Here is a 22,525-nt window from a genome sequence, read left to right as displayed (position 1 = left end):
GTTTCTTTTAAAAACCCACAGTATTGGCTAAAGTGTTCTGTCTGCGACTCGGCAGACCCTCTGTCATTAGCAGAGAGTAGCTAACTACGGCCTCACCCCTGCCCAGTTTAAATCTCCATGAAATGATTCCAAAATGATTTGTGCCTTCATGTCGGTGGGGGACTCCTTTCACCTGGAGCTGCCAACCGGAAACACCTTTATTCTGGAACATTCCATGGGATTGTAACCTCCACGAGGGCAGGGACCTTGTTATAGAAAATCATTCCTGCTCCCCAGTGCCTCGAACAAGCTGGCAGAGCAGCTCTAGCTCCTGCAGATTCTGCCGGGTGAAGGTGTGAAGACCAGTGTCCCTGTGTGATGGTCGGTGCCACTAACACACTCAGTGTCTCCGACTTCCAGAGAAGGAGCACCCGGCCAAGAGCAGACTGCGCCTGGGCTCTCCAGTACACCCCTGACTCCTCTCCCACCAGCACACCTGCTGCTATTATTACCGCGACCTTCAGACCTTACTCTGCTTCCCTAAGAGGGGGTGGGTGCTGGCTTCCCTCCTGTAGTTCCTCCAGCCTTCCTTAGTGTCTTCTTTTCTTTTCCTCTTTAGGCTCCCAAGAAACATTTGCAAAATGGGATTATCCGTGGCTACCAAATAGGTTACCGCGAGTACAGCACCGGGGGCAACTTCCAATTCAACATTATCAGTATTGACACCACTGGGGACAGTGAGATTTACACCCTGGACAACCTCAATAAGTTCACCCAGTACGGCCTGGTGGTGCAGGCCTGCAACCGGGCCGGCACGGGACCTTCTTCTCAGGAAATCATCACCACCACCCTCGAGGACGGTAGGTTCTGGCAGCCCCTCTCGCGCCTTTCCTTCCTCAAGGGTTTGCTCTACTCGCCACTCTGCCCCCCACAGCCCGGCCCCTGCTGGCTCTGCAGTGACAAAGGTGCCAGGCCTGGGGTTCTGGGGGCTCCAGGGAAGTCTGCCTCCCTCCACTCACAAGCTGCACGTATTGGGTCCCGTCCTTGACAGAGCTTGATTGCAAAGCCCAAATCCCTTCCCTCTCCGCATCTCATTCATTCCAAGCATGAGAACTGGACTTTTCCGGAGTGCATCGAAGGTTCTCCGTAGGACTCCAGAAACCTGACCAGAATGTAGAAATTGATTCCTAAGAGTTTCTTTCAAATCAGTGTTAAGGAGGACCTTCCTTCCTTCCTTCCTTCCTTCCTTCCTTCCTTCCTTCCTTTTCCTCCCTTCCTTCCTCCCTCCCTCCCTTATTCCTTCCTTCCTTCCTTTCTTCTTTCTTTTTATGTTTGCTTTCTATTACCAAGCACTTTGGATCAGAGCAAGGAACGAGCAGGCTTCCTGGCACAAATCTCATGGTGACCGAGCGCCCCCTAGTGACCACAAAGAGTTAATTCCCCTTCTCCCATGGCTGTTCCAGGAGTGCTTGAAAAGCAGAGAGCTCTGTGTCCAGAGACCCCACATTAGGGGCAGAGATAAGATACGGGCTTCATTGTAGCACTAAGTGTAGATTTTAAGGCACCAAATTTGCACCGCGGTGACCTCTTGTGCAGTTAGCCACGTGATCATAGGTTTGAGGAGCACACGGTGAATTGCGTCCATAATTTCGGACCATTTCTATAGGGAGAGAAGTCTTAGAAAACCAGAAACCCAAAGACCAGGATTTTCTGTCCAACGTCATGACCTTTGCAATCACGATTACATATGCTTTTTGGTTTTCACCTCAATGCTCATTTTTCAGTGATGTGTGTGGTTCTGTTGCTATTTTGTCCCTTCTCCCAGGCATTTAAGGTCTGCATAAACTCGATGTGAAAAGCATTTCAACAGCCCCCATCTCAGTCCATTTACTCTCTTTCCTCTGACACAATGTTACAGTTTTGCAAGTGGGGCCTGATCAGGGAGGGGGCGGTATGTACTGCCTGCTTTTCAGCACCTTTCAACAGCTAGGCTTCCCATTTATATGCCAGATACGACAACATGCGGAGGACATGGGCCGTATAAAGCAAAAGCAACTTCACACAGTCACAAGATAGGGAAATAAACCAGAGAAGTAATGGCTTTTTACTCTTGCAGTAAGATCAGAAGTGTTCTCTGCTCCTCAGTCCTGGGACAACCTCCTTCCACGTGAAGCAGTTAAGCTGGAAAGAGAGACTGCGGCAGTCTGTTAGGACTTACACATAAACTTACATTATTTAAGGAGTTACACTATCTGAATAGGGACATGGTACTCATTTTCCTCCCTTAATTTTGTGGATTGTGATTTTTTTCCTTTGCTTGCATATTGAAATGTTAAGCTAATGTTGCCTATTCGGGTTGCTTTGCCACTTAAGCCACCCACAGTTATTACAGATTGTAATTATTTAATTTCAGTGCCCAGTTACCCACCTGAAAATGTCCAAGCCATAGCAACATCACCAGAAAGCATATCAATATCCTGGTCCACACTTTCCAAGGAAGCCTTGAATGGAATTCTCCAGGGGTTCAGAGTCATTTACTGGGCCAACCTGATGGACGGAGGTAAGAGGATGAAAACTAGGGCTGTGAGTTTGCCCCTGAGGGTACGCGATGGGATTAGCAGATTCCCGCTCCTAATGTGGGTTTCAGGGTATGGAGGGTGCATCTTTATCAATGGACACTGTCCACTCTCCCCATGTCGTGCTGTTCTTACCTCTCATCTTGCGTTCTCACAGGTGCGTAGAGCTGCCTGAAACATCGTGTATCCTCAAAACGCAATTTGAGGTATCGAGGGTTGGCACTTGGGGAATGTAGGCATGGTTGTGCTTTCCTAGGTGACCATCTATGTCGAGCCTCTGCAGGCAGCACCAAGATGTCGATCTGATTCTAGAAAGTTCTATGTGATGTGTATCCTAAAAGGCTGACCTCTTCCAACTTCCTGATAAAACTCTGCAGGGAACCTTCCTAAGTCCCTGCAGTTGACCCACGAGAGGGTTCAGGGGGAATAGTGGAACAACTTGCTACTCCTCTCGGAGCCATTCCATCCAGAACCCTCCATTTTGTCTCCTTCTGTTTTATTTTTCTCCTCCTTCCCCTCCTCCTGTTTCTCTTCATTCTTCTTGTTTCTGTGTGTGTTTGTTTCTTTCAAGGCATAGGACAAAATCCTTCTGTGTGTTTGGCCAAGGCTGAATGAGAGTGTGACCCGCGGAGGTAGCGCCGAGATTGGGGCCGGAAGTTTCTTGGGGAGAATACGTCTCAGTGTGGTGGTGCTTTCCTGGGGTCGGTGCTCCTGAACTAGACGGAGCCCCGCTCCACGAGCAGGATCGGCACAGACCCGCCCTGCAGCCTTCACAGGGGAGCTGCTAAGCTCTGCTCACTGCCTGCATCACAAGGCCCGTGTGGCCCACACCCGCACCCTCCCCTTCTCTCCTCCCAGCTGTCTCCTGCACCCCTGCCCCCGGGACAGTGCCTCTGCTCTTGCCTGGGGCTTCTTTCACCCCCTCTGACTGCGCAGGGACTCCTAGTGCAGGCTCACCTCTGAGCCAGCACCCCCAGATCGTCCCACCCCCGTTCGAGCACGTGGGTCTGCTCTGCCAAGCAGGTGGCTGTCCCCGCCCCCGTAAACAGAACACACGGGGCCGGGAGGCTGCAAGGGGCTCCAGTACTGGCGCCAGAATAAAGGCAGGAAGATGCTTAAATAACTAAGCTTAATTTGCTAAGGAAAGAGCAGCTTTTGGGGGCTTAGTTATTGATGTCTAACCGGACCGGCTTCTCAGGGCTGAGGACCAGACCCGGTTCCTCCTGCTGTTGAGTACAGCGCCTCACACAGCACCCGGCCCCAGAGCCTTTCTGTAGAGATTCACCTGCTTACCCGAGGCAGACACGTTCGCGCAGCATCGGCTCCGTGCCGGGCTCATGCTCGACACAGTGGAGGCAGCACCTGCCCTCTTGGATGTTCCAGACCAGGGACGGAGGGAGAATCTAGGGAACATAGAGCCACAGCCCGATCCTGCGCAGCCAGCCCCAGACAGGGGCAGACCTGCATGGATGATTCTGGAACAGCTTTCCCCTCTCGGGCCTCAGAAGAGCTTTTACAAATCCCGTAGACGTAAAGTGTAGGTCAGTGACAGTTGGGAAAAGCACCCATGTGGTTGACACGACGCGGTACTCTGTCACTGTGTGCTTACTTGTCGTGGCTTCTCCTCCTCGTCCCGAATGAGGCAGGACTAAGTACTCGAGCATACTCACCTAGACGCCGTGGGGCACTGGATCGTTCTGTCCTTGTTCCTGCTGGAAATACCTCCAGCATCCGTGGTGGCCCCTCCCCCACTTCATCCACATTCTCACACGTGGCTCACGTTTGCCAATCCCGCCCGTTAACACCTTAGCTCCACCAAGGTAACGTGGTCAATACGGTTCTTTTGACTCGACGCTTCCAAAGCTTCCAAAACCCGAATATTCAAAACCGTGAAAGTCTTTAAATAAAGACTGCTTGGGAATGCGTACAGTTCCTACAGGTGCTTTTGCTCAGTGTATTACGATCAAAGCGGTGTGCGTAAGGTCTAAGGCGGGCGTTCCACGGCTCATCTCCGAAGATGAGACGGAAGCCCTCAGAAACCTAAATGTGCTAGGAGCACGCTCCTCACCTGCTACTTGCAAGAAGGGACATGTCTGAACTAGCAGGTGATCCCACGGATTACCGGATGCTTCCCCAGAAACTCCTCAGGCTGCCGCCCCGAGGTTCCCACAGACGGAAAACGTGACTGTGTAAAGGACTGGACCCACAAACCCTGAGAAAGCACCGCACACACTCTCTCACACTCACACACACTCACACACACACTCACACAGACTGACACACAACCCCCACAGACACATGCACTCACGCTCCCAGGTACACACTCACAGACACACACAGACTCACACACAACACTCACACATACGTGCTCTCACACAGACACACACTCACAGGCGGGGGGACACAGATTGTCACTACCACTGTGATTAGCAGTTGCCTCAAATCCATACACAAGAAAGCATTTTGTTCTTAACAAGGTCAGATGAAGGTGGGGAACGTGTCTGGTAGAGGAGACTAAGAATACGGTATGTTGGTGCGATTTCTGAGTATTTTATCAGAATCTGAAAGCTCGATACTTTTCAAGACTTGACAAGGCCATTCATCTGCAATTGCTGGAAAAATTGTACACTTTGAAGTCCCATCTCCGTCTGCATCTGAGCCCTTTGTCATTTCTCCTGTGTTTCCCCAAGACAACTCGGTGCTTCTGGAGCGAGGCGGCTTTTAGTGCCGAGCGGATGTTCGCTTCGGTGGGGCCGCAGTTGGCGGTGCTTTAGAAATGCCATTTCCACCCCTGTGTTTTGCCTTAGACGCTTTGAGAAGGAGGGAGGGTATGAATACATAAAACAATTTGCTTTAAAACAGAAAGTTAAAAATGTTTGTGGTAGAAATAATACATCTAAATTTATTTTATATATTCATTTCATATTATTTTATTCATGATTTCAACTGAACATTATTCTTTAGTTCCTGGGTTTTTTTTAATAACCCCATGGAGGCTGTAGAAGGTTGATGATAGAAATCCTGCTGAAACCATAAAAAAAAAGAACAAAAGCTCGAAAGAATGGCAAATGAAGCGTGCCGTTTTGATTGGGCTTTTTGTCATCATTTTCTTTCCTACTTTCTCCGTTATCTGCTGAGCATCAAGTATCGGCCAGTCAGGAAGATGCCCAGTGTGCCACCCGGACCGTGTTAGGAACCTCGGGGGGGAGGTAATCTTGAATGGGGGTTTTGACTGCAGTCACTTTCCTGGTTCATGAATAAATCAGCTCATCAAAGCAATATGAACCCCAAGGCGAGTAAACATCCAAGTGCTGGTTCGAATCCGTACTGTGCTTCCTGAGTAGATGGAATTCTGCTTTGATTGTTGCTTTCTTTAAAAAGATGGGGATGGTCCACTTCGCCTTGTCCCTTGCAGCCATGTCCTCCCCATCACGGTGTCATACCAGGAACTACCCGGACGCATCAGCATCACCTTCTCCCGCAGCAGAAGACTGCAGTCCGCTCCCTCCAGCAGCGAGAGACCCGGGGGCCCTTCTTAAAGATAAAAATTTCAAAACAAATGCAAAAACCCAAAGTCCCCAGAGGTCAAATGATGTAGATAAGGTCTCTTAACTAGCAGCTGGTGTGCAGCCCTATGGAACCCCACTTTCCCTGGGGAGGGGGGTGAGAAAGAGAGAGAGAGAGAGAAGGAGAGAGAGAGAGAGATCTTTGGTACAGCGTGGAAGTCCCTAAATCTGGAAAGATCTCGATGAGATCTATACTTACATTTTTTCCCATTAGCATTTGAGTTTTTCTTTCCTAATCCACTCCACCCATATTAGATCTGTTCAGGAAAATGAACATCGTAAGTGGATAATGTAATACAGAGAGCTCTGGTGGTCACCGGTGGACCCTCCCTTCCGAGGGGAGGCTTCCTAACTCATCAGGCCTAATGGCTGTCCACTCTCTGAATGTGCAACAACCCCACATATGAGTGAACATCTTTTCACTTTCATAAGCCACCTGCAGAAGCGTCCAAATTGTGGCCCCAAGTAGTCTTCACCCTGCTGGCCTCCCCAGAAGACCCCAGCCAAAGGCACCTTCTAGGGACCGCCTTCCTTGCCCCTTTCCCCCGGCACAGCATCCGGCTGCAGGACTGGCCCACGATCTGCGCAAGGTGGTGACGGGCCTCGGGCTCACGCTCAGGCCTGTAGCAGTGTCTGTGACCCACCGTCCCTCCCATGCATCGCAAGCCTGGGCCGCTCCAGGCTCTGTCTGAGGTTCAGCTTCCCTCCTATGTCCGGCCTGACAGAAACCAAAAAGACATTCTAGAGTCGTCACCGTCACAAAATAGGTGGCTGTTAATTAACAGGTGGCCTTCTGTGTGATATGCCCGAAGGACAGGAGGACAGAAAGACAGAGGGCAGGAAGAGAAAGCTCCTTTAATCTGGCCAACGTGACATTTTCACCGAGCGACCACAACAGGGCGCTGAGACCGTGGTCTGTGGACATGAGGCCACGCACTGTGGCTCCATGGCCGCTGTGCTCTCGGCCACTGTGCTAGGCACCGCGACCTTAGGCAAGGAACTGACCCTCCCCCTGCCTCACTTTCCCTACCTGTAACATGAATGGGTCGTGGAGATCACAGGGTTGGTGAGTTAAATGAGTTAGCATGTGAACCCAGAACGAAGCCGACCCTTAAGTGAGCATGCAGGGGCTGGAGGTTGTCTTCGCCGAGGCAAGAGGGGGAGAAGCTGACAGCCCCACAGCTTGCTGACTGTATGCACAGGTGGCCTTCCCGATAGCCAGCCACCCAACCAGGAAACCCTCCTGGGCCTGCTCCCTGCCCGCATCCTCTTAGTTACTGGGCACACAGGCCCGCAGGCAGCGCCAGCGCACCTAGGATGGTCATGTCTGGGGGTGAGCGGTCCTCAGCCCTCTCTCTCCTGCTGCTCTGTGGGTGGCTCATTTCAAAATCCAGAACACCCATGGAGGTCTTTAACACCTCGCTGTAAGTTTTCTCAAATTGCCTTGTCTGATACGCCTAAGATGGGCGAGCATAAACTCCACCTTCGAACATGGTGAGCTGATCCCACTCCGGAAAGTGAAGCGTTTTTAGCGAACGCCGCATTTCTGACACATCAGCGTGTCACTTCAGTAGGGAGGCTGGCGGGGGGGTCACGCCAGGTAAGAGGAACTGTTAGCTGAGCCGCCTCATCTCAGTTCAGATCCCTGAGAAGTTAGGCGCTTGAAAACACATGCACATCAGAGTAGAGCTTGTTTGCTTTTTAAACAAAAAACAAAACTTGACTTGCAGAAGTTTCTTGATGAGCAATTAGAAATGCACCCACAGAGGGAGCGACGTGCAGTCTCGAGCTCCCTGGGTCGAGTGTGGGGGGCACACTTGATTGGCAGCTGGGGGACATTGGGCCCTGGAGGTCGGCGCTGGATTCTAACACTTAACGTGGAGTGAATCACTCTGCTTTCCAGAACGACGTTGGGACCCCTGTGTTCTGGGGCAGTTCGTGGGGATGAGGCCATGCACAGCCCCTTGGAGCGATTTCAGGGTGTGGTGGCTGGAGGGCGAGCCCCAGGGCTGGACAGAGAGCCCGGTGCACCCCCAGCCAGTCACCAGGTCCTGTTCTCTTGTCCTCCAGAGCTGGGCGAGATTAAAAACGTCACCACGACGCAGCCTTCCCTGGAGCTGGATGGCCTGGAGAAGTACACCAACTACAGTATCCAGGTGCTGGCCTTTACCCGCGCCGGCGACGGCGTCAGAAGTGAGCAGATCTTCACCCGGACCAAAGAGGATGGTGAGAGAGGGGGCATGTGGGGGGACGCCCCGGAGCGACAGCACCCAGGGCAGAAGCTAGTGTTGGGAGGGTGGGTCCCAGAGCCCGAGGTTCCTCCATCGGCCTGTCCTTGGCTCTGCTCCAGGCCAACCACCTGCTGCCCTCCCAAAATATTCCAGCGCCGTTCAGACCATCGACTTCCTGGGTCGCCTTTGCTCAACGTGTCCATCGTTTCTCTCCCCTAGAATTTTTCTTCTTTTTAAAAATTTTTGGCCGAGGATTATTTAAACAAAAATGCCTTTGTCGCAGAGCCGTAAAACGTGTGATTCCTGTTTTGTACCCCATCAAGGTAATCTCCATGACTCGTCAGCTGTTAGCGTAGGCTCAGATGAGTCCCTCCTTCCGCGGGAAGATGACATCACGGTCTATGTCAGATTATTCCATGCCAGCTTTAGAATCACTTTGGAATACGTCTGTAGTTTGAAAGCTTCATATTGATTTTTTTTAAATTTCTTAGAGGAATTCATAGTGATTTAGTAAAATTTTAAATTACGGCTCTCTTTGGCTCAGGCCATTAATTCTTGCTGTTCCGCACAATGTAGACTTGGTTGCGTGACTCTTTCCCAAACCTGCAAAACCTGTACGGCAACTGGTTTTGGGGTTTGGGGTTTTTTGTTTTTGTTTTTGTATTATTTTAAGGGAAACTCTGAGGTGCCATATCTGAGACTGTTTAAAAAGTAAAGTTCTGATAAATATAACAATAGGGAGACAAACCCTCTCCACCTTAAGAAAGGAAGGAGCAAATAATGTCAAATGATACCCACGTGGGACTCTCCCAATCAGGGCACAGAACTGTCCCAGAGTTAGGAGGGGATGAGATACCAGTGCCCCAAAATTCTGCACAGATTTTGGCTTTATTGTCTTCTTTCCAGGAAGCTGGGCAGAGCGCAGTGGGGGAGGTGTTAGCCATTCTTAGACCTCCCGTTGGCACGATCGATGCTTCTGCAATCTCCAACTCTATGTGGCATATCAGACACACTGGTCCGTCCAGTGGGAGCAAAGCTGGGGACTTGGGCTCCGAGGCCTGGAGAGACTCTTTCTGCAGCCTTTCTGTCCCCTAACAAAGCTTCTCTGACCCCCAGAGCATACCGTCTCCCGTCTACTCTCAGCCCTCACCTCTGCAGGCCCAGCCTTACACCCCCAACCTTTCCCATCCGTCTACTCCCACGCTATTCTCACCATCTCTGTAGCCCTTCTTGCTTCACTGGGGTGCACACTAATTAGCCTCATTAGCGTTAGCTTGTCCAGAACACACGGGTAATTCTTCCCAGTAATGTGCATTATCACCCAACTCCACTCGAAGAAATTGGATTATTTAGGGAAATCTTAGGGCAAAATGAAATGCCGTTAGAAAGTCACACATTAATGGAGTGCTCTACAAAGCTATGTCCTAAGTGAATGTGGTTATAACTTAGTTTTTAAAAATGCAGTAGACAAAAAGCCGTGTCTAGATGCTGGCTCTGTCCCTTGCTGCCCAAGGGTCTTTGGGCGCCTTACTTACCTAACCTCTGAACTGAACTCATGTACCAAACTGCCATCATGATCGGACTGCACAGGGTTAAGATTTAAAGAGTCAAGTGATGTGTGCAAACAGCCAGCTTGACAAGTAGTGGGTTGGTTACTGACACTACATATTTGATTATTTGATCCCCACTCCTTCAGAGTGGAGGTGGCACATTCTTTTGCATTGCTGAGCAATAACACAAATGTCACTGGAATCATTATTTAAAGAGCAAATTGATCAGCAACATAAATTTTGACACCTGCATTTTTCAGAAGAATGTACAGAAATCCGTTAAGAAGGGAAGGCTCCCCACAGCTTATTGACTGGTGATTTTGGATCAATTTTTAATCTCCACTTTTAGGAATCATGGGGTTCTTGCTCAAAGCTTGACCCTGAGACCTAAAATCTAATTTGTCAATCAATTATTCTTTGCTTTTGCATCCAATGCCAAGGGTGTTTGGAGACGCCATGACGGTGAAAGACGCTGCTTTGGGTCTAGCAGTTCCCGCAGGAAGGAGGTGAAGAATCCCACGTGGGCTGGTGTGCGTCACAAAGAGTGATGCCGAACCCAGTGTCAGTATTGACTTGGGATAAATCATCAGCTTTTTCACAAACAAGCAGAACAGAGATTAGGAAGAAGTAGAGAAAAACTGGTATCACAATGATCTTGTGTCCCAGATATACACGAAAAATTCACTATTTGGAGACGGTGAAGAATTGTGCCAGCCACCTTATAAACTCAATACCTAATGTAAATAGGCATTTTTTTATAATAATTGTTTATTATATTATGTTAGTCACCATACAGTACTTCCCTAGATTTTGATGTAAAGTTCCATGATTCATTACTTGCATATAACACCCAGTGCACCATGTAATATGTGCCCTCCTTACTACCCATCACCAGCCTATCCCATTCCCCCACCCCCCTCCCCTCTGAAGCCCTCAGTTTGTTTTTCGGAGTCCACAGTCTCTCATGGTTCATTCCCCCTTCTGTTTACCCCCCCTTTCTTCTCCTACCAATCTTCCTACTTCTTATGTTCCATAAATGAATGAAACCATAAGATAATTGTCTTGCTCTGCTTGACTTATTTCACTTAGCATAATCTCCCCCAGTGCCATCCATGTTGCTGCAAATGTTGTGAAATCGTTCTTTTTGATGGCTGAGTAATATTCCATTGTGTATATGGACCACATCTTAATCCAGTCATCTGTTGAAGGGCATCTCAGCTCCTTCCACAATTTAGCTGTTGTGGGCAATGCTGCTATGAACATTGGGGTGCATATGGCCTTTCTCTTCACTACGTCTGTATCTTTGGGGTAAATACCCAGTAGTGCAATGGCTGGATCATAGGGTAGCTCTATTTTTAACTTTTTGAGGGACCTCCACACTGTTTTCCAAAGTGGCTGTACTAACTTGCATTCCCACCAACAATGTAGGAGGGATCCCCTTTCTCCACATCCTCTCCAACATTTCTTGTTTCCTGCCTTGTCAATTTTTGCCATTCTAACTGGCATAGGGTGGTATCTCAATGTGGTTTTGATTTGAATTTCCCTGATGGCTAATGATTTTGAACATTTTTTCATGTGTCTGTTAGCCATTTGTATGTCTTCATTGGAAAAGTGTCTGTTCATATCTTCTGCCCATTTTTTTATTTGATTATTTGTTTCCCCTGTATTGAGTTTGAGAAGTTCTTTGTAGATCTTGGATACTAATCTTTTATCTGTAGTGTCATTTGCAAATATCTTCTCCCCTTCCGTGGGCTGCCTCTTAGTTTCTTTGACTGTTTCCTTAGCTGTTTACAAAGCTTCTGTAAATAGGCATTTGAGCAGTTTATAGAACTGGATGCAATTTTGTGTCGAACTGAAAGAAGGGAAAGGCTGTCATAGAAGGAATGCTTAGTCAAACTGAGAATATAGATCCTGTTTAAACTTCTGCTACAAAGTCTTACAGCTCAGAAAGTTTGGATTAACCTGACAGATTCAATTGAATGATGTGAGGTTATGGACAAAATTCGAGTAAAATAATGATTGCCAACATTCATTAAGTTCTGCCTCAGTAAAACACTAATCCAGGTACAGAGTGAAGTTTCAGTGTTTTTTGATATTCTCTTGGGGAAAGAAATATTAATGCATTGGCACCAAGCATTGAGTTTGGTCCTCTGTACCCCACGCACTTCTTAAACGAGGTCCCTAAACCCCCAGTGTCAGGAAACCTAGAGTTTAAGTTGTGTTGTTAGGTCACTGATCATACTAAGAAGGAAAAATGTAGCACTTGCTAATAAAACGTACAAAAATAGGATAAAATAGTAACTAAAAATAGATAAGATAAATCGAATCAAAAATTAAAAGTAAAGAGGGCACGTATTGCCTGGTGCACTGGGTGTTATACGCAACTAATGAATCATGGAACTTTACATCAAAAACCAGGGATGTACTGTATGGTGACTAACATAATATAATAAAAAAATATTATTATTAAAAAAATCAAAACATTTTTAAAAAGTTTACATCTGCCAAGGATAATTTGCAATTGAAATGTTTGCTCAGAGAACAAGTTGCCTGTGCCTTAAGAAGTTTCTCGGCCTCTGTAAAGATTCTTGGTCCAGGAGACAGATTCTGAAATCTGTGGACATACTCTTGGGTCCATAAACATACTCTTGGGCCCAGAGACATCGTCTCGGGTCTGTGGACGTATTTTCGGGCTCCCTGAGAGTTGTTCAGGCTTCAGATTCTCTCCCTAGGACTGCTCAATACCTTTATCCTTCTGCAAGAAAGCAAAAGATTACTTGCTGATTTGGTTTTCTGTTTTTTTGAACACAAGACCAGCTAAATCTGAATTCTAAAGGGTTTGTGAAATCCTAATACCGTTTTATTTGCTGAGACTATAATCTGAGCAAAGCCGTGGGGAAAGAGAACACAAACAGAACACAATCTATTAACTTTCCAATTGTCATTTGTATCCTGCAGGCATAAGGTAGTTAGAGCCCCAATCCTTTTCTGCAAAAGTAAACACTGTATATGTATAAATAGAGATGGTTGTGTTTAAGTTCAAATATTTGCTGAGTACACTACTAAGGCACATGACTCTGTAAATCATTCTATATGGGAAGAAGGCCAGCGAGAGGTGCAACAGGGGATCTGTTCCCCCCGCCCCATGAGTCACACTCTCTTTGCGGTGGGGCGGGGACGGGCGCATCTGGAAACAGAGCTCAGAGTGAGCGAGGAGTAAACAGACATCAGGCTGTCTCTGAATCTTTGGGGCCCCCAGATCCTGAGCCACACATTCTCTTGAAGGGGATGGTGTGACCACACCTCAGTGCACCTTGAAAGCAATGGGCTCTGTGAGTCTACTTGCCTACCCACTCGGAGTGCCACCCCTGCGTCGACAGGTGCTGCGTACATGGCAGTGCCGGGCTCTGTGTGGTCGCAGGTGCACCAACAACACAACAGACCAGGGTGTCCCCGGAGGCCTTGCCCCCTGCGGATTTCAGAGCTCCCTGCACTGAGGTGACGCTCAGGCGGGGCCGCAGAGGTGCCCCGTGGGGGGCTCCACATCCCCCGCTGTAGTTCAAGAAGAGCCACCCCACATCCCCCTGCGCCTGTGTATTGGCTCCCCACAGGATGCCACAGTTAAAGGACTTGTCTCCTTTAAAGAATGTTTAGAAAATACCACTCTTATAAGAGCAAAGGCCAGGAATATCGGGATCTTGTGGAAATGGGAACAGAAAAGAGATGTGTGCATGGCTTGACCGTGATGGCCGTTGTGGAGCGTTCCCTCCAGCACCACGTGGTCTGCGCATGGCTCAGGGCCACGTTGGGCTTGGGGGTGTCCAGCGACCACGGCGGATCACACACGCACCAGCTCGCATGCACACACACACACACACACACACACACCACCCATAACACACACACACACCCCTGTCTGTGCCTGATCGCCGAGACCAGAGACGTGACCACCGCGATAATGGAGTTGGCTGAAGCATCTGTGTACGTAGACAGACTTACACTTCAAACCAGAGCAATAGTTTTTCCAAAGCACTGACGTTGATGTTTTACATTAAGATACATCATTAGAAGCCTTAACTGTACAGACTCACTTTTTATGCTGTATAACAGATCACCTCCAACTTAGCATCTTAAAATAACAAAAATTTGTTATCTCACCATTTCCATGGGTTAGGGGTGCGGGGACAGGTCAGCTGGGTCCCTTGCTCGGGATCTCACAGGCTGAAATCCAAGTGTTGGCTGGGGATGTGGGCTCATCCAAGGTCAGGTCCTCTCCCAAGCTCACTGGTTGTTGGCAGGGTTGGGTTCCTTGTATGTGTAGGACTGGCACGGTCTCCTTGGCGCCCAGAGGCCACCTGCCCTTCCCTGTCACATAGCCCCTCCCCAGCAGGACAGTTTACTTCTTCAAGACTAATGGGAGGGTGTCTCTACTGCTTCAAATCTCTCTGAATTCTTCCATCTCTGACCTCTAGACCCCTCTTATAAGGGGCTCCTCTGATTAGGTCAGGCCCACCCAGAATACTCTCCTCTTGGTTAACTTAAAGTCAGCTGATTAGGACATTAATTATATATGCAAAATCCCTTCACCTCTGTCACATAACATAACCTGATCATGGGAATAATCCATCCATCACAGTGACAGTTACCACCCACGTTCAACAGGAAGGAATTACACAGGCACGTACATCAGAGGAAGAGAATCTTCGGCACCATCTTAAAATTCTTCCTACCACATTACAGCTGATGAAATCATTTTTCTATTCACTTAGAAAATCTTAGAATGTTCCAGATACTGCCTCAGGCACTGGAGATACAGTAGAGAACAGAGTGGGCCTGGTGGGGCTTGTAGGCTGCTGGAGGAGACAGATACTTGAGTGGATCCTGACATGTGCCCCAAAAAGAAGGTATTTAAGAGAGAACTTGGGAGCCCTGACTTAATCTAGGCTAGTGGTCAGAGAAGGTTTTCTCAAGGAAGTAATATTTAGTAGAACCTGACAGATGCATGAGAGTTGTCAAGGAAAAGAAAGAGAGTAGGAAAAGATTCTAAACAGAAGGAAGCTAAGCCCCTAGACCATCCTGTGTCAAGGTCCTGGGGTGGGACAAGCATGCCACTTCCAGAGATCTAAAAAGTGGTCTGATATTGCAGAACACTAAGCCAGAGGAAGAGGCCAACTACTAACCATGTCCACGTGGAGGTCTAAAGGGCTCACTAACCTTACACATCCTCTGGGGTGGTGCCAAGGGGAGAGAATTCTAGGTTCTGGCTTTTGCAACCACGAACATAGCTGTGCAGTTTCCTACAACAGGTACAGGAGGGGGGAGGTTTGGAAGGGAAGACGGTGATCTCAGTTTGGGACATGGTAGGTCTAAGGCACCTGTGAATCTGAGGGGAGATCTCAGTGGCAAGTGGCTGTGCGAGCTGTAAGAGCTTCTGAAATGCCGTACGGAGGTGTAGGCAAATTGAAAGAACATGGGAGAGCTGGTTCTCTGGAGCCGCATTCTTTACTTCAGCCAATTAGATCTGAAGCCAGAAATCCACTCAACAAGGGCTAGGAATTCGTGAAAATTATCTAAACTTGCTTGTACTTCCATTTAAAAAAAAAAAAAAGCAGATTAACAGAATGTAACTTGATGACTAAGAATGTTGTAAGAAGTATGTCCCAGACAGACCATCCTACACCATCTGTTTTCTGCAACTCTCAGCATCTGGTGTTTATAGTTCAACACTGGGTCACAAGGTAAAGGCTAGGATCCTTTAGTGGTGTGCAATGTAAAGAAATGAAGATTGTCCTTACAAATGATAGCTAGAATTTATTTGGTGCCTGCTGTGTGCAAAACTCCATATACATTCTTTAAATGAATTATCTCTCATAATCCTAGCAATAAAACCACAAATAGGTACAGTTATTGTTCCAGCTTCATAGATGAGAAGACTAAGGTTGGAGAAAGTTGGAGAAGTTGTTGGAGAAGTTAATGTATTTGCCCAGGACAGAGAGCTAAGTGGTAGAGCTGAATAGAAGCCCTCAGTGGGAATGCAGGGTTCACATCTTCCACCATCATGATATAGAATTTTGTTGTATAAAATTCTAATAACCCTACAAGGAATATTGCACTAGACATATCATACATCAGTGTATGAGGAGTCAGGGATTTACACAGTAAATGTAGGGAAAGCCCTTTGATCTGATATAATCAAGAGAAGTTAATGGAAATAAAGCAAGAAGTCACTAAAGTTTACAGTAACCAACAGACGTACTTTAAGGTGTGTTTAAGGTACATTGCATTTTAACTTAAAACATACAAATAGGATTGATTCTCTATTCATTCTTTAATTAAATAACATGGTCTCATTTCTTTAAGTTTTGGATGAAGAGATCTCTACGTCATCGGTTCCATGACAGTTTCCATCATGGATCATCTGCCATTTCCAGCTTAGGTTTCCTGATAGTGGAGTAAAGCATGCTGCCATTTGCCAACAATCTCTTTGCTTGATTTCTTTTTTAAATCTGTCTGTCTTGATTTTTGCCATGTGTATCATTTTTCTCAATGGTCTTAGCCCAAACCTAGCCAAACCTTCCTTTTTTTTAACTTACCTTTGAGAAAACTTTTCCGAAGAAGTCCCATTAATTGTCACAGAAACAGCTTTCCTTGGCACTCATATTTCATGGGTTTATGTAATGAATTAAATCGCGTTACCATGACAAGTATAAGTGTCACAAACAAGGGGAAAACAAGCATGACTGACTTGTTGAGCAGCCCCGCAGGTGGTTGCTGCCCAAGCACTTGGGCTTCTAGAAGGAAGCTGGCCAGAGGGAGTGTTGGGCATGAACGCCAGCAAGGTGGTTGCTTTGCAGAAGGAATGGAGAGTGTTGGCGAATCCGGGGCATCCATTAGGATGAAAAGGTCAAGCAAATGTTCACTCTACCCTTGGTGTTCAGGAGGAGCCTTTGCGGGTCTGAACCAGGTTGAGGATTGGTGGATGTCTTGGCTGTTACCCTCACCGGTAGGAAACCTGAGCACAAATGCCCTCGTACTCAGGACAGCAGTGCCTTGCTCCTGACGACTTAGTAATTCAGGTGTCATAGCTTACGCGTGTCCCCTTTCCTAGACCCCTGCCATCAGCAGGATGCCAAAAACTGGTCCCGAGGTTTATATTTTCAAATGGAGACGATGTCCAACCCAAGTTGGCTCTCATGGTGGTTGCTGGTTTTGTCACTTTGACCTAGAAGAGTCAAGAGGGCGATCATGAGACACACATTCAACTCCAGAAATGTTTACTGAGCAGTTATGTTGCTACTGGAACAGGAAGAGACTCAAAGCTTCCTCCAGGGGCTCACAGGGATGTATGTTGGTTGGAATGTGAAGACCTCTATCCAGGTGGGACCCACCGTCCACGTGGGCAGTCGGACAAATGAGGAACAAAACAAGATCCTCAAGGCTTATCTAGTAGCAACATTAATGTTCTTCTCCCTTCTCCCTGTAGCCTGCCTACCTCACTCCATCCTCCCTCTTCAGCCTGGAAAACGGAAAGATGGGGGGGAGGGTAAATGCCTTCAAGCTCACTCCCAAATCATGCTTAATACCATTAGCACCACGTCCTGCCTCTTAGATGGTTTACAGAGGAGGGTTTGTCGTCTACGTGAGCTGTGAATCTTTGACGCAAAAATCTATCCTCATTTAAAGTATTTCTGTACCTCCCCTCTGCCGAAAAGAATGCCATTACCAAGTGTTTCGGGCAAGGAAGAGTAGTCCGTGATGACTGTGGAAGTTTGCCCGCATTCCTCTCTCACTCAGGAGGCAAGACATACGTCCCCAGCCTGTTCAAAGCCAAACTCTGTAGCAGCACAAGAAGCTAAATTCTCCCGCTGTTCAGAGACGGGGAATCACGAGGGACTGCAAGGGGGACGTATGCCTCCCGGGAACACAGGGACTTGAGCTGAATGTATAAGTTCTGTGGGAGAAACAGTTATTCGTGGCACTTGTTGAAGAGCAGCAAGGGAGACTTTCTTCAGGGGGACTGCTGTGAGGCACACGTGTGGGGACCACCTCAGTGGGGGGTCACTGTAAGAGAGAGAGAGACTGGGCTTCCCTTCACATACAACAAGTGAAAGTGGGAATTTACAGCCAAGGGATGGAGGGGAAGGAGTGGGGTTGCTGGGTGGAAAATTACGGACAGGAGACATCAGGGATGCAGGGCGTTCTGACTAGATGGATGGAACAGGACTTCTGCTTGTGTGTCAAGAGTGATCAAATATTGGGGAGGTTCTGGCTGACCTGACTCAGCAGGATTCTTACTAAAATTAGGCTCTTAGAGGACATGCCTGAGGACAGGACTGGTGGGGCTCACCAGTGAGAGAGACCGTCAGTTCCTAGGGCTGCTGGAACAGAGTACCACACACAGGGGGCTTCAACCACAGAGATGCGTTGTCTCATGGTTTGGAGGCCGAAAGTCCAAAGTCAAGGTGTGGGCCAAGTTGGTTCCCTCTGAGGGCTGTCAGGGAGAGTCTGTTCCAGACTTCTGTCCTTGGCTTATCAATGGCCATCTGGTCCCTGTGCCCTCACACTGTCCTCTCTCTCTGGGTGTTTTTGTGTCCACAGTTCCCCTTTCTTCAGAAGGACTCCAGTCCTACTCGGTGAGGGCCATCCTAACGACCGCAATTAAGCTCGGTCATCTCTCGAAAGACCGCTTCTCCAAATAGGGTCGCAGTCCGAGCTTCTGGGGTCGGGGCTTCTACATGCCGATTCTGAGGGGACCCGGTGGAGCCCTCTCTCGGGTCAGCACTGTTCCTCGAGGAGCTGACCGCGGAGAGGGGCCGGGCCCAGCTGGGGCAGGGGTCGTGTTGGGCAGTGTGGGCCCGAGCGCCCAGTCGAAGCCGCATCTCTGTGACTAAACGCCCGGCTCTTCTAGTTCCAGGTCCTCCTGCGGGAGTGAAGGCAGCCGCGGCCTCGGCCTCCATGGTGTTCGTGTCCTGGCTTCCCCCTCTCAAGCTGAACGGCATCATCCGAAAGTACACTGTCTTCTGCTCCCACCCCTATCCCACAGTAAGTTGGTAAATAGCCAAGTGCCTTTCAAGCACCTTCCAGAAGCGAGCTGCGAGTGCTCAGTGGGGACGGTTTCGTTCCTTTGTTTCCCACCTACTTGGGTCTTTCCAGTGGTTTTATTTTTTTCTCCCGTTGTCTCCACCACAAAGCAACATCCTCATTTGTACCTCATTTGAAAATACCCATCTGAATCATGGTAAGGGACACAATTGTCTAGAATTATTGTTTATTTGGTGACTTCCCACAAAACTGCCAGCCGGCTTCTCAAAATCAAAACCCAGAGGTCTTAATTGTGCCTTAACTGATAGTCGGAGGACAACACCTATTGATTTTGCTGTTGGACTCGTCATTATGTGCACTCCAGGCCCTCCCTGCCTCCCCCTTCCCTCCGCCCTAACTCCTATGGCCCAACTCCCACCCCTTCTTCCCGCCGGGCCCCATCCCCACTGAGGGAGAGCAAGCAAGTCCCTGTTGTGCCAGACACGGGGGCCTCTACTGAGGATCTGTGACCCTGACAATTACGTGGTCCGCCTCGTTCATTATGACAGAATTAAAAGTTAGGGTAATTAATACTTCCCAGTGCTGCCTTTATTTTCATTAATATTATTACTACCAAGTCATAATTACAGAGCTAAGCTGTTTCTCAGACCAGATACAAAAGCAGATCCAAATGGGAAATTTTAGAGAAAAGAAAAAGTGGGACAAAAAATTCATGTTATCTTCATAGGATTATGTAGGGCATTTTTGGAGGTAGGCACCGTGTCTGACCCCCCTGTCCGTCCCCTCACTGGGCCATAGAACTTGAGAGGCATAGTTATTCGGGAAGTATTTGTGGAATGAATACACGAACTAATTTTGGTTCTTTGTTGTTGTTGTTTTTAAGATTTTATTTATCTATTTGACAGAGAGAGACAGCGAGAGAGGGAACACAAGCAGGGGTAGTGGGAGAGGGAGAAGCAGGCTTCCCGCGAAGCAGGGAGCCCAATGCAGGGCTCGATCCCAGGACCCTGGGATCATGACCTCAGCTGAAGGCAGACGTTTAACAGCTGAGCCACCCAGGCGCCCCCTAATTTTGTTTTTTATTGTGGTAAAATGCCTTCACATAGAATTTACCGTCTTAGTCATTTCTAAGTGTCCAGGTCAGTGGCTTTAAGCACACTCACACTGTCATGCGACCGTCTCCACCGTCCACATCCAGAACATTCTTATCTTTCCAAACTGAAACTCTGTCCCCCTTAAGCACTAACTTCCCATCCCCTCTCCTTCCAGCACCGTCAGCCACCATCTGCTTTCTGCCTCTGTGAATCTGACCGCTCTGGGGGTCTCTTAGAGGTGGAATCAGACAGCCTTCGTCTTTCTGTGACTGGCTTACCTCACCTAGCACCGTGTCCTCAAGGGTCATCATGTTGTAGCAGGTGTCAGGATTTCCTTCCTTTTTCAGGCGGAATCATATTCTTGAACTAATTTATTAACTGATTCTCTAATTAAAGTGATACATTTTCCAAAGCCTAGAGTCTGTTGGGACCCCCCCAGGCCTTGGAGCGCCCCAGACAGTGAGCATGGGAGATGGGGAAGAGCATGTGTTCGGTTCGCAGAGGTCTGCGTCTCTGCCGGAGAACATTCGGCAACAGCAGCCCCTCTGGAGCTGAAGTATAGATTGACATGTAAATGGTCAGAGACGGGCTCCAGAACTTTCTTGCGGGTTCCTTCTTTGGTATCAGTCATGGTGGTAATTCCCACCTGCCGAATCTTGCCATCACAGTGCAGAGATACTAAGGAAGCAGTACCGGGAGGAAGGGCCAGGCGGTCATGGTCTGCGACTCAGAGAGGCGATTCGCGGAGGACCCCTGCGCAGGCCCTGATTCTCCCGTCAGCCCCAATATAGAACCCATCCGCCAGAGAGAGACGAAGTCATTGCTCGAGTAAAGCATAGCTGTGTTCCACTCCAATCTGAAATGCTTCTTTATTTCTATTCGCTCATTCATCCATCTATTTGCTGTCACACGCACATTTGCTGTTCTGACTCCAGCAACCTAGGAAGAGACTAGCAGGGTACCCAGAACGCCAGCAGCTCCCCCTCCATCTGCTCTTTATCTCTAAGCTGCCAACCCCAGCCTGGCCTATTTGCAGCTGGGCCTGACAGACCGATGCGTGGGCGCGACAGCCCCCGTTGTGGATGCTGGCGGCCACGTTAGTCCCCGTCCTCCCAGCCTGTGAATTCCACACCATGGAATAAATTGCAGGAGGTACAAATCCTGCAGCCGTGATCAAACTGTCTGCAGGAGGGAGAAGAAAGGGATTTCCACGGTCTCTCCGTGCACAGAACAGTGGGGTTCGCCCACCCGGGACCTTCCCAGGCCCTTCCAAAAACGACCATCATAAGATCCAAGTAACCAGAAAAGATGGGGATGAGCAACCAGATTTTTCACCAACTTGATGTCTGACTCCCACTAACTACGTGTCTCTGTGCTGCTTTTGACGATATGAAAAAGCACCATGGATCCAGAAATAGGATCGTGACGGGGTGCCTGTGGTCTTCCGGGCAGCAGCATGTCTGTTTTGGTCCAGAGTCCCAGAGCGGCCCTCGATAACGTGAAGTGAACCAGAATCGGGCTATTCCATCGCTCGAACCACATGGCTCTTCATCTCCTTCAAACATCGCCTAAGACCACAAGGCCCAGATTTTTTCATAGACTTTATTTTTAAATCACTTTTGGGTGACAGGGAAACTGAGTGGGAGATACAGAGATGTCCCATACAAGGCCTATTTTTAAAATAAAACAATACCATTCTAAGAGCGGAGAGAACTAATACATTTCTTACACTTGAAAATACCGCCCATTATTTTGGGGGTTTTACTCACATGGAATTAGGAAGAGAGTATAAATTACTGGAAAGAGGGACTGTGTTTCCCTCCTGAGCTTCTGTAATTTGACTTGAAGTCAGAAGACTGGATGCTGTCACCTCTTGCGAGGCTTTGACATTGCCGCCTATGCGGCCGAGTAAACACCAGAGGGCAGTGTGAGCTCTGTATGTTTCTCTTGCTCATCTCTCCGCCTTCTCTGAAATGATTTCATAGTTGAATGTAGAACATGGGAAGATAAATGAGGACACCGCACACCCTGTAATTTGTTGCGCTGTAAGGGACTCCCTCGGCTAACCTCCTCGCTGATATAAAATTCCTCTAGGACCTGTGACAAGCTCCAGGCTCTTCTCTGCAATGCCTAAAGCCCATTGTCTAGTAACAGGCACTGGTTTCATTGTGTTCTCTCGGGTCAGCTTAGTCAAAGACGTTCAGATTTGAAATTGCTTATGTGGTCAGACGAGAAACTGGAAATTCATCTAAAGTCTGGTGGTGCTGGGAGTCTCACGGTAAGGGACCCGCAGGTGTGCCGAGACATCGACCTTCCCAGGCAGAGATTCGAGCCACAAAATCTTAAGATTCATTTGATTCAGAAACTCATCCATATAATTTTGGGGCCATGGCTATTAATTTTCATATACGATGGTTGGAATGATCTGTTCACCCACTTCTAAGGTCCCAGGGAGAAAAGAGCGAAGCTGGATCTCCTCTCTAGCAC

At 48.3% G+C, this 22,525-nt stretch overlaps 1 protein-coding gene across 1 annotated transcript in view; it reads left to right on the top strand.

Moving 5' to 3' along the window:
* Nucleotides 1-22,525, top strand: part of DSCAM (DS cell adhesion molecule) — a 597,611-nt gene that overhangs the window by 498,488 nt on the left and 76,598 nt on the right. Inside the window, 4 exon segments of the mRNA XM_048215087.2 lie at nt 599-839; nt 2,393-2,539; nt 8,192-8,347; nt 18,811-18,944. Of these exon segments, the coding sequence (XP_048071044.2) occupies nt 599-839; nt 2,393-2,539; nt 8,192-8,347; nt 18,811-18,944 (678 nt within the window).

The sequence above is a fragment of the Ursus arctos genome, unplaced genomic scaffold (genome assembly GCF_023065955.2).
Source record: "Ursus arctos isolate Adak ecotype North America unplaced genomic scaffold, UrsArc2.0 scaffold_4, whole genome shotgun sequence".
NCBI lineage: Eukaryota > Metazoa > Chordata > Mammalia > Carnivora > Ursidae > Ursus > Ursus arctos.
The sequence above is the reverse complement of the archived record's forward strand: the minus strand, read 5'-3'. Positions and strand labels throughout refer to the sequence as shown.